This window comes from Aplysia californica, unplaced genomic scaffold, assembly GCF_000002075.1.
Source record: "Aplysia californica isolate F4 #8 unplaced genomic scaffold, AplCal3.0 scaffold00566, whole genome shotgun sequence".
Lineage (NCBI taxonomy): Eukaryota > Metazoa > Mollusca > Gastropoda > Aplysiida > Aplysiidae > Aplysia > Aplysia californica.
Genome location: NW_004797836.1, coordinates 296,532 through 308,737, shown reverse-complemented (window position 1 = coordinate 308,737; position 12,206 = coordinate 296,532). Strand labels below are relative to the sequence as shown.

Sequence of the window (12,206 nt, the reverse complement as noted above, 5' to 3'; positions counted from 1 at the left end):
TTTGTTATTAGAATTACTGATTCCTGTTGTTTTCTCTCTGTGTCGGGTCTCAAGCTGACCAGGTGCATTACAGTCATTATTGTACACGTTATGGCCAGTCCCATCTTCATGCCATGTTAACCAATCCGACTCTTGACTTGGAGGACAAGGAGTGACTGAGTGACTGAATTATGCGCAATTGATCACACGATTTCTAAAGGAGCATGCGCAGAAATCCCCATAGACCAGAACACGCAGGGAGATCGGGCGATTAGCCACTCCTAATTTTTTAATGTTGGGGCTGTGAACCACCAAAAGCACCAGAATGATATTTTTAATATCATGACCAACTTTTAAGACTGCTTTGTATTACTCATGTGAAAGGAAAAGTACAATACGGCCACCTGTACAAACAGCTACTTTCCATTTCCCCCCTTGCATTTTTTCTATAAAATTTAACAATGTAACACGGTCACCTGTCCAACACGACTGCGACCACCTTAATTTATCTGCCCACGACCAAATTTACATGCCTGAGATGACTAGTTATTTTTTCGCATGGCCCATTGCTTTGTCATAAATTTTGTCTCGGTCTCTGACACTGTAGACGGGCCGTCTTAATCCTTTCATTTGTCGTTATTGTTAGTCCATCTGACTGAGCACAACTGGACCCCAAACGATCCACTGAACTTTCAATATTAAATTTGATGTGTTTGAAGGACAAGGTGTTTTGGGAAACCTTCAAAAGTATCCAAGACTTGAGAGAAACCGTCACGGAGGGCTCGAAAGAGATTTCCCCCGAGCAGTGTCAGCGCCTGATTGTCAATTTCACTCCGCATGTCAGAATGTGCTTGACTTGAAATAGGGAGTATCTGGAAGATACCTTGTAACTTTGTAGCTGTCATATTATTTTATTGCTATCAATACAGAATAAATCTGGATGGATGTCCCATGTTTCTGCTAACTTTGGTGTTTCGTCTTTATTCTTAACGGTTTTATCAGCTTTTTTTGGACGAGCTTATCTTCTGGTCACCTGGTATATATGTGAGGCAGCGTGGTGAAATGAGGCGCTAGTCAAAATAATGAAAGTGAAGAAGACACTGACATTTTTCCGCAGGTTTTGGTATTTTTATCGAATTTGTGTTTTTTGGCTCAACACTTTTCATGCCCATTAAAGAACACATTTCTGTGTGGATTTTACTGGAAAAACGTTGATTAAAGGCTCAAAAAGGGTAAATTTCCAGTTTCCAAGAACTCTAAAGCACTGGAAAGTACCAAGCTTTGGCGGCCATTTTACCTCTGAAATCAGGTGACCCCACTTCCTTCAATTGCTAATATCTTGATTTTTATCACAGACAGATGAGTATTTTTTTCATCAAGAGATAGATGAATGAACAAACTTTAAGATGACACCGATAACTCTACATGCCCAAAAATTGACGAGCGCCCGATTCCACCATGTCGTGACACATATAAATATATATATTATTGTCGCTTTTAAGCTCAAGGGGGCTATCCCGAAAAATGCTGTTTTGAGTAAATCGAAGGTACAGTTTTTGGACCATTGTTCAGTTTCTTTAAAAGACAAAGAGAGTTTTCTCTACAACCGAACAATTATACACACCAATGAAACCAAACTTCTCCTATAGGTAGGGCAATGCCCACTTTTAGTGTAGGTTAAGATTTCTGGAAGTCCCCAGAAAAAAAAAAATCATGTACATGTATCTTTAAGAAGCCCTCTTTTCTTTCATCAGACCAAAACATTTGCCGGACTCTTTGCAAAGGAATGGATTTTCCTCTTTGTGTCCTCTGTTAACATCCTGTCAGCAATTGGGCTGACACTGTATCGGATGATCACAGTTCTCCGTGAGGACCCAGAGTCAGCTGACTTCACCTTCACCCTACTTCTCTTGATCAATGCAGGTGATGTGGTGGGTGGGCCCCCTTGGTGGGTGGGCCCCTGTGGTGCTCCTGTAAGGACACTCCAGTTTGATGAATTCTTCAGAAAATGGCTTACGACGCATTTAGTTGGACAAGGTTATCAAATATAAAAAATAATTTTGTTTAAATGAATTAAGAGATGAACATTTTTTTTCTGGCTTTATGACTAACAAATCAGTGACCTGGATGTAGTAGGGCAGCTTCAGTCATCAGAAATGAATATATAGCAAAATGACGTGGTATCGTAATCTGGTTACAGGTTTTTGCATCTACTACGTGGTCCATGGAGTGCTGAGGGAGCGGGTGTACGAGCTGTACGCCCTGATGGCAGCTATATTGGTGGTGGTCATGTACTGCATACTGGAGTACTTCGTCATCAATCCGGACGGCCACACTACAGTGAAGCTGGTGCGTTGGTTTTACAGGCAGGCTGCTGTTCTTTTAGAGGCAACTGCGTGCCGCAACATTGCCTACTTACAGAAGTTTGGGATTCAGATTTTAGTGGGTACCAGTTACCTTCCAAGAATTTTTGTTTCCCTTTCAGTCCTAAGAAGAAACCTAGTGCTCAGCCCTGGAAGTGACGTTTTTTTGGGGGGGAGGTTTTGTTTTTAAATCTCTGAGCATCTTACAATGATACCACTGGTTTTGATTCTACTGACAAGGATCTTTGACTTTCCTATTTTTATATCTCTGTTTCTTTGACTTCTTACTTTTCACTATCATTCTCTTACCTTTAGCTTTAGAGAATCAGTCCAAAGGGGTCGTGGGCCAACTTTGCAGTGTCCCAAATGAGACGAGGTGTGGGAAGGGGTCAACGGTGGAGAGAAGAAAAATGACTGCAAGCAAATGAAATTTTGTTTTTATTCCAACTCATTTCTGTTTTCTTTTCTCTTAGTGCTTGGCTGCAGTTTTCACAAAGCTTAATTTTTTATTTTTTTAAATTCAAGTGATTTTTTTTCTTAGAGCTATTTAGAAGCATGATTTTTTCTTTTGGTTCCATAATGAGATGGTAGGGGATTTAAATAAGTTTTTATACGTGTGTTTGCTCCAACAGGTCAGAGTGGTCATGGTGTGTGCGATGGCTCCTCCCAACATTATCCTGGCTTTTATAGTTTCCAGAAACTTTGGCTTCCTAGAGTTTCGCATTGTTGGAGCTTCAGAATACTTACAAAGTGAGTCACAGACTACAGCTCAAGACAACATCGCTTGAACTTTTGCACTGTACTTCTGTCTTTCGTAAATCCATTGTTGGTTTCAGAATGCCTCTGGTAGGTTCTGTTTCTTTACTTTTTTTTCTTTCTTCTGTAAACCCCCCCCCCCCCCCCCCCCCCCCCCAAATCCCCATCTCTCCACCTCCACCTCTATCTCACGAACAAACGCATACAAAAACACACACTCATGAGCAGTCTTTTAAATGATAGAATGACACTGAGACTGGGACACTGGTGAATATATTCACTCTGATACACCTACCTGATACATACTTGATGTATTTTCCTTGCCTTCTCTCCTTGCTTTTTCCTTTCTCTCTTCATTTGCCCAAGTGTGCTTCACATTTAAGATTCCCAACTTGTCATTTGAAGGGCCTTAAACACACAAAAGTAAACACGCCTCGTTTTTGGGGGGTGTCATATGTTGGGCACTGCCGCCATAAAACTACCTACTGTTGTCTCACATTTTCCCAGCACTGATATGTTGATTTGTGTCTATGCTCTTTTCTCTAACTACTCTTTACATCAGAATTAACACGTTTTATCTGCACAAACCTAATTTTGAGAAATTTGACGGCAAAATTTTTGTTTTCACGATATGTCAAAATTTTTCAAATGCAAATCTTTGAACGTCATGAAAATGACTCTGAATATTCTAACGATTTTGATAGAGCAGATTGAACATTTGGTTTCTGACCTCATGGTTTTAGAAACTCAAAATGGCCAAAAATGTCTGATAGAACTTTGTAATTCTGAGGTAGCGAACCATTGGTAGTAGAAAAAAAGATAAAATGTCGCTGTTGCTGAGGTAACCAGCAGTAAAATGAATCTTTTAAAAAAAGCATTCTGCTCTGCAATGAATAGCCTTTTGTTTACATGCCATTAAATGTTTTCAGTAAATTGCGACCACTAAAGATCAGGGGATTACAGTGTCCCAAATTTTATTTGGGGGTCAAATTCAAAGTAAATACGAGGGACATCCAGAAAGTAAGTACTGTTTTCACATCTCTCTGAACTGGGTGAGGATATTCCAGATTTTGCACCATGGTGAACTGATGTGTTCTGTACTGAACCGGAATGAGCCTTTAGTTTCCATCTTGCCATTGTAAACAACAATCTACAACGCTTGTAAAACATCTCACCCAGTTTTTTCCCCGCCAGTTTACACAGCCACATTTTGTGTCAAACATCGTGCCCCCTTTTGAAGCTTCAACATGTCTTCCAAGATTGAAAATTATGCTGCTGACAGTGAAATCCGGTCGGTTATTCGTTTTCTGACTGGAAAGAACACGAAGCTTAGTGACATTCATTTGCAGATTTCTGAAGTGTATGGTGAAAATGCAATGGGCGAAAGCATGGTGCGGAAATGGGTTTGCATGTTCAAAGAGGGACGAGAAAATGTGCATGATGAACCCAGGAGTGGGCGTCCATCTTTGGTCAGTAATGATTTGATAAACAAAGTTGACATTAAGGTAAAGGAAGACAGGCATTTTACCCTTTCCTCACTCTCTTCAAACTTTCCTGAGATTTCAAGGTCGCTTCTGCGTGAAATTGTCACTGATCATTTGGTTATCGAAAGGTGTGCTCACACTGGATACCCAAACAGCTGACACAAGTGCATAAGGATCAACAGGCTGCCAGCACATTGACATTCCTGACACGTTACAGTGATGAAGGAGATGACTTTCTTTCTCATATTGTGACAGGGGATGAGACCTGGTTGCCCCACTCCGAGCCCGAGTCAAAACAGCTGTCGATGCAGTGGAAGCATACGGATTCGCCCCTGCCCAAAAAGTTCAAGGAGGCCGTGTCAGGAAAAAAAGTCATGTGTACAGTGTTTTGGGACAGGCAAGGAGTTCCTTTAGTAGAATTTTGGGAAAATGGGAAGGCAATTAACCTCTGATGTGTACTGCAACACACTCAAAAAACTGCGTAGAGCGATTCAAAACAATAGACGTGGAATGCTTAGCGATGGCATTGTTCTGCTTCACAACAATGCAAATCCTCTCAAGTCTGCACAGACCCAAAACCTGATTGCCTCCTTCGGATGGGAACAGTTGAAGCACCCATCGTACAGCCCAGACCTGGCTCCGAGTGACTTTTATCTGTTTCTACATTTGAAAAAGTTTTTGGCCAGGCAGGACTTCGACTCAGACGCTGATCTCACAGGAGAGACTCGACATTGGCTGACATCACAGGCAGTAGCTTTCTACGATGCGGGCATTCAGAAGCTCATCCCACGCTGTCTCAGCACTTAAAATCAGGATTTTTACGTATCAGTGACTGCTAGTTTTAATGGTCTGACCAGACAGTGGCTCAGATTACTTGTTTTAATTTTTACCGCACTTATTGTTAACTTCAAAATTTAGCTTGCCTTTCTGGTCACGAAATTGGACTCTTATTTGATCCCTGTAATGATAAAAAATGTATGGTCAAAAGATACGTTGAGACTACATGTTGTACTCAGATGACGCTTGACCCAATCTGGCAGTCTTGAGAGTTTTACCTTTTAATATAGGTGCTAACAATGTGACAAAATGCTTGTTATTTGGGTTGGTTTTTTTAAGAATGCTATTTTATTTTTAGAGATCTCAGAATATATTCTCAGCAGAAGATTACAGTTTGTATTTCATATTTTGTTGCTCTTCTGCCATAATTAGATTTTATTCTTTTCTCCTTCTATAGACATGCATGCCATCAGGAATTGTAATATTGTTTCATTTTATTATTTTATTTATTTCTGTTTTTCCATACTTTCTCGAAAGAAAAGTTTACTTTAAAGTGGATTAAAGGTTTTAAAAGAGCATGCTATGAACTACGAACGGTTCCAATATTGGAAGATAATACAAATGAAAGGTCAGGTTGCTGAACACTTTTGGTCCTACTCTGTGAAATATTTTTAACCTATGCTCTTAAATTTATATGTGTCAGGACGTGGTGGAATCAGGTACTCATCAAAATAATGAAATCAAAGAAACTGGCAAATTTCCGCCGTTTTGTCAATTTTTATCAAATTTTTGTTTGTTGGCTCAACGCCTTTTATGTCCATTTAAAAACACATTTCTGAGAAAACGTTGATTAGAGGCACAATAAATGTACAATTTCAGTTTCCAACCACTCTAAAGCTTTGGAAGTCACCAAATCTTGGCAGCCATTTTCTGGCTAATTTTACCTATGAGACCAGGGGACCCCACCTCCTTTAATCGCATATATGTCTCAACTTCTATTCAAGATAGATTGGTATTTTATTCATCGAAAGCGAGTCAAACGATACCAATAACTCCACGTGCCCGAAAATTGATGAACATCTGGTTCCACTGCATCACGACACATATGGGGACATGATAACTGGGAGGAGAACAAAAGGGGTCATGCAGATAGGCCTATAGTTGAAGTTGTCTTTTATGTTTCATTTGGAAATAAGTTTGAGGTGATATTTAGTCTGCAGACGTACAAGTTTGATTTTCGTGGAGTTGGAATACATTTTTAAAAAGCTATTTGTAGAGAAAGAAATTCATAGGATTTAAAAACATCTCTCCTTCATTTTTTTAAACTGCAAATATCACAGGTTCTTTTACTAATTTACCGGAACAAAGCTTAAAAAATTTGCTATGAAATGTTGAACATCTTTGATAAAATCAAGAAAGTCTTAAAAAACATGAAGGATTTTTCATACTGCCGTGTCTATATGATATATGTCATGGAAATCTGCTTTCATTCCTTCTATATTTTGTGGCTATGTTCACTATATTTGACCCCCTGATGATGTCTAGAAGTAACTGTCCGTCTGTCTGTTTTAATTTTTTCCCTAGAAGTAAATTACCATTATTGTGTCGTTGTTCTTCTCAACTCAAACAAACAATTAAACATGCATTGCATCATTTTCTTTTCAGAGCTGTACAGACAAGCTGCAATTTTTTCTTGTCTTCTCAAATTTGATCTACAAGCTTCTGTAAGTTTTTTGTTTCCTCTTTTACTGTTGATTTGACTTTTCTCTGTGTTTTTATTCCTGTATATTAAATTCCTGTATGTAAAAATATTTGGTCTTCTACAGATTACTTCATTATACTGCTTTGTCACAACACTGTCTTATAATACACTCTTTCCTTTTGTGAAAGAATGTAGTCTGTTGTAGAATTTTGTTCAAGATGTTAATGTTTGCTTTCTAGAGTGTTTATGAGTTGGTCTTGCAGCCTTTTAAGACATTGTTTTTGAACAATGTAAAAACTGACTTCAGTGCTATGATTATTCCATGTTCTGGTAAAAATTGTGATTTCAAAACAATTTTCGTCCGTCATCCCTTTTTTTCATCCCTCCCTCCGAAAATGTGTTCTGCAGTATTCAAAGTAACTGTAGAAATACGTGGCTGGCTACGTATTTTTTAAAGGCAGTTTGTTTTTTAGCCTCATTTGGACACTTTGCATCTTCTGTCTCTGTGCTCTGGTCTGGTTTGCTCTTTCTTTCCTATCAAATATCTATTGTCCGTATCTTCCCTCCTTCTTTTCTATGTTTGTTAGACTCTTGTAGTACCTAGTCTTATATGTCCTTATCGTGTTGCAAGTGCTGTAAAACAAAAAAATATGTCTCAGGAAGTGCTCTATCAGTCTGAAACACAGTTTTAATGTGAGAAGAGGCAGGAAAGCAGCGACATTAATGTAATAATACACACAGGAAGGGGAAAAGGCAAAAATGTTTGGGTTTTTTAAAAATTGAAAATATACCTGAGAAGGTGAAAGATTATTATATGTATTAAAAAAGGAGCCTCTGCAAAAGACTTGTTTACGGAATTAATAGAACCGTGTAAATTTGAGGTTCCAGACGAGGTAAGTACAGGTCTGAAGTGTTCAGTTCTTCTGGGGATATTTTATATTAAGTTAAGACAAGATAAGATGAGATAAGATAGAAAAGGTACATCTTATTGTCCAGATCCTGGCACTTTAGTGTGGTGTTTACACCACACACGCACATTCATGCACACAGGCACGCACGCACGCCCACACACACACACACACACTCACACATACACACACACACCCACACACACACACACACACACACACACACACACACACACACACACACACACACACCTACACCCGTACGCACTCTCTCACACATCCTCTCCTTAAGACACACTGTGCACATAAACATAATACAATAGGATGTTTGCACTAACATTAAACAAACAGACTCCCAGTCATATGCATAACAATAATTGTGAACATTTATATTGTTAACTCTTTATCTCCGGCAAGCTGCTCCCAACGGCTCGCAGTCGGAACCCCTGTGCCAGTGAGCCACTGACAGCGGCTCGGGCACATTCCTTTACGGCGACTTCGACGTCAAATTACTTTTCGACATAAACAGGCCTCTTTTACTGGGAGTTCATTCATTAGATGAAGAACTATCAAAATAGGTTCACTTGTTTTGATTTAATGACCTGTTTAGTGACGTTTTTGTCATTTTTAGATTTAGTACCAAAAAGGGTCCTGGCATAGTGGGTCTCCCCCCCCCACCCCACCCCCCCACCCCCTCTTCTTTTGTCCCCCGGGGGTGTCATGTTTTCTTCAATAGAAATAAAGAGGGGCAAAATGTTTCGAAATGTAGCAGTTTGTTTGTCCTGCGCTAGGATCATCATTTTTGTCCTTTTTCTGTATGCTTTGCCTTGTTTTCCTTCTCAGTGTAGCATCGTCATCTTGGCTTTGAAAGATGGAACAAACGTTTCTCTTGTGGAAACAATATCTCTGGCTATAGGGCTGCCATACTCACTCTTCTGGTGTTTTCTGGGTTGGATTTCTGTGAGTACCAACACAGCTTTTACTTACATAATGGCTTCAGGGAATAGTGTATTTGGGATTACTTCACCTCTTTTGGTCCTAATCATGGCTTCATGCTATGTGTATAATATGGGGATTGGGGATGGGGGTATTTTTTTTCACAGATCTCTTATATTATTATTATAGGCAAATTTATATGGTATATTATATTATTCAAAATATATTATTTTACAAACAATGTACACATATATTTTTCTAGGTTGAAAGTTTTCAGACTGATGCTTCCAATGTTGATGACGATTTGACATAGACTTTTTCTGTTTGACCTTATAAGGGACTTGTCTAAAGACACTGGTCTTGTTGAAATAAAACCATGTTGTAAAAATATTAGTGCAAGAGTAAAATTGACATCTTACTATTTCTTCTAATGTATAATTTTCAGAAATTTTGCTGTGATTAAAGCCACATCAACATTTGCACTTGGGTATTATGCTACACAGAGTTATTTGATTTTAATTTAAAATAGATTTTTTAAAAAGAAAATCTTCTCTTTGCATTTCAGATTTTCAAGGCAAATTATGTTGGGACATTTCTGCTTCATTCAAGCTTAGATAACCAATTTTTCTTCCAAGTTTGGCTGACCTGGGGTTTTTTTCACTTCTGTTTCAGCTTCGACAGGAACTGAAAAAAGGGGCTATAGTTTTCGCTGTCCTTGGGTTAATCAAGCCTATGTATTATCTGTATAAGATTATCAATGTAAGTACAATAACACAGCTTTCATTGGAGGAATATTTTTTTTCTTTGATACCCGAATATTGTGACAGTAGAATAGCACAGAAGGATTTCTCCAGTATCATTCCTTATACCGTCAGGCTTCTTCATAGAACATTTTTTAATACATGTTTCCCTACACTTATCCTTTAAACCCTTATTCCCTTTGATGTGCTATAATTTCTTTCGGAAAGACCAATTCTATTTGTAAAATGTGCTCGGTACTCAAGAAAAATAAACAGTACACTGTAGGTAGGTCTTTACTCACCGGAGTTTTCTACTCGACTGGCCGTGTAGGACAGTCGGGTCAGGTGGTGTTTTTCATGTGAGCATTTCGCAAGTCCGTGCGAAGTCATGATCATGTCAGCTGCTGTGTTGTGAGTTAATTGAGTGTTCAGAGAGTCACTACATGGCCCCCCTCCAGCACTGACATGACAGGAGGTTCTAGAACCGGGGGGGGGTGGTCTCACGGTACGTCCTGAACGTGAGACCTTCCAACGTGCTTGCTGTTTATCCTGTAGAGTAATGGGAGCGGATTGTATAGCTTGGCTAGGCTGGGTTGAATTCTTAGTATTTGCGCTTGAATTCACAAGCGATGAAGACGGAGGTCGCCCACGTTTTGGTGCCTGAGCAACACGTACTAGTTTCGACAGATCCACAAAAGCTGGTTTGAGTCGGTCGACAGAGATGTGTTCCGTGTGACCACTTAGATTGACAAGAAAGGTTTTGTCATGCCTTTCTACAACCTTGTACGGACCAGTATACGGGCGCTGTAGGGGTTTTTGGTGAGCGTCGCCGCAGATGAACACGAACTTGGCTGTGTCTAGTGACGAGTGGATGTTTGAGGTAGGTGCACAGTGCAATGATGTCGCCTTGGCTAGTTGTGACTGCATTTGGGATCGCAAGTTGGCGAGGCTGCATGACTGGTCGAATGGTGAAGTGTCACTGGTAAAAATTTCACCAGGTACTCTGAGTGGTACTCCATACACGAGCTCGGCGACAAAAGTTACCAAGTCCTCTTTTGGGACAGTACTCAAACCGAGCAGTACCCATCCCAGTTCATCGAGCCAGTTCGAGCTTTGGAGTCTTGCTTTGAGAGCACTCTTGAGGGACCGGTGGAATCGCTCAATCAGTCCTTTGGATTGAGGGTGATAGGCAGTTGTATGATGAAGATTGGTACCAAGGCGCTCGGCCATCTCTCTCCACGAGGCAGAAGTAAACTGAGGGCCTCTGTTTGATGTGATGTCAATGGGGATGCCAAAACGGGCACTCCAGTGGTTGATTGGCACATGACCACATTCTGTTGTTGAGGTGTCCTAGTCCTTGAGTGGGATAGCCTCTGGCCATCGTGTGGTTCTCTCGATGATTGTGAAGAGGTGAGTGAAGCCCTGCGATGGGGGTAAAGAACCTACAAGATCGACATGAACGTGACTGAACCTCTTTTCAGGCTCTGAAATCTTCTCAATGGGTGCCTTGGTATGCTTTTGCATTTTGGAAGCTTGGCAGTCCGTACATTCCTTTGCCCACTTGCTGACTTCCTCCCTTAGCCCATGCCAAACAAATCTCTGGGATATCAGGCGGACTGTAGTCTTCCTTCCTGTGTGGGAGTGGCTATGAAACAAATCGAAGACCTGTCGACCAAATGCTGGAGGTACAATTGGTCTAGGATGTCTGGTCGAAATGTCACACAGCAGTTCTGGTCCTCCGGATTCGATAGCCATTGAAACTGCACGCATTCCTGGGGAAGAGGCGCTGTCATCTGGAGAAGAGGTGTCAGTGCATTGGGCTTCAGCAATTGTTTTGCAGTCCAGTCCCAATGTGGTCTGGAAAATGGCTCGGGACAAACAGTCTGCAACAACGTTTTCCTTCCTTGAAATGTGCCATATGTCCGTGGTAAATTCTGAGATGAATGTCAGGTGACGTTGCTGGCGAGCTGACCAGGGTGGGGATAACTTGGACGTAGCATCCACCAGAGGTTTATGATCGGTGAATGCTGTGAAGCACCTACCCTCAAGCAAAAATCAGAAGTAACAGACGGCAAGATAGAGTCCTAATAACTCTTGATCATATGTGCTGTACCGTTTTTCTGGCTCTCGAAGTTGTCTGCTGGAAAATGCTAAAGGTTGCCAGGCCTCATCGACATATTGTTCGAAGACAGCGCTGACCGCGTGATCTGACACGTCGATGGTTAAGGCGATGGGAACGTTTGTTCTTGGATGCGAGAGGAGAGTGCAGTCGGCAAGCATGCGTTTGCTGGCCTGGAAGGCTGTAGTCATCTGTTACGTCCAGCAAAATTTTGTTTTCTTCTTTTCTCCCTTCAGAGCTTCGTAGAGATGATGTAGTACTAATGCAGCTTGAGGTAGATTGCGATGGTAGAAGTTTAGCATTCCCAGAAATTCCTGGAGTGCTTTGTAGGTGGTTGGCTGTGGGAATTCTTCTATAGCTTTGACTTTGGAAGGGAGTAGGGAAGATTCGATATCGGTCACTCCAAACACGCATTTTTCTAACCTAACATCTAGGCCCGCTT

The 12,206-nt window shown here is 40.7% G+C and overlaps 1 protein-coding gene across 3 annotated transcripts in view; it reads left to right on the top strand.

Moving 5' to 3' along the window:
* Positions 1-12,206, top strand: part of LOC101849234 — a 37,983-nt gene that overhangs the window by 14,625 nt on the left and 11,152 nt on the right. For 2 of the 3 annotated variants that reach the window (XM_013087264.2, XM_013087262.2), the window contains exons 2-7: positions 1,734-1,902; positions 2,180-2,328; positions 2,975-3,092; positions 7,025-7,083; positions 8,813-8,929; positions 9,578-9,664. In XM_013087264.2, coding sequence (XP_012942718.1) covers positions 1,734-1,902; positions 2,180-2,328; positions 2,975-3,092; positions 7,025-7,083; positions 8,813-8,929; positions 9,578-9,664 — 699 coding nt within the window. The remainder of the gene's footprint in view (positions 1-1,733; positions 1,903-2,179; positions 2,329-2,974; positions 3,093-7,024; positions 7,084-8,812; positions 8,930-9,577; positions 9,665-12,206) is intronic. The other variant, XM_035972048.1, reaches the window with a different exon arrangement.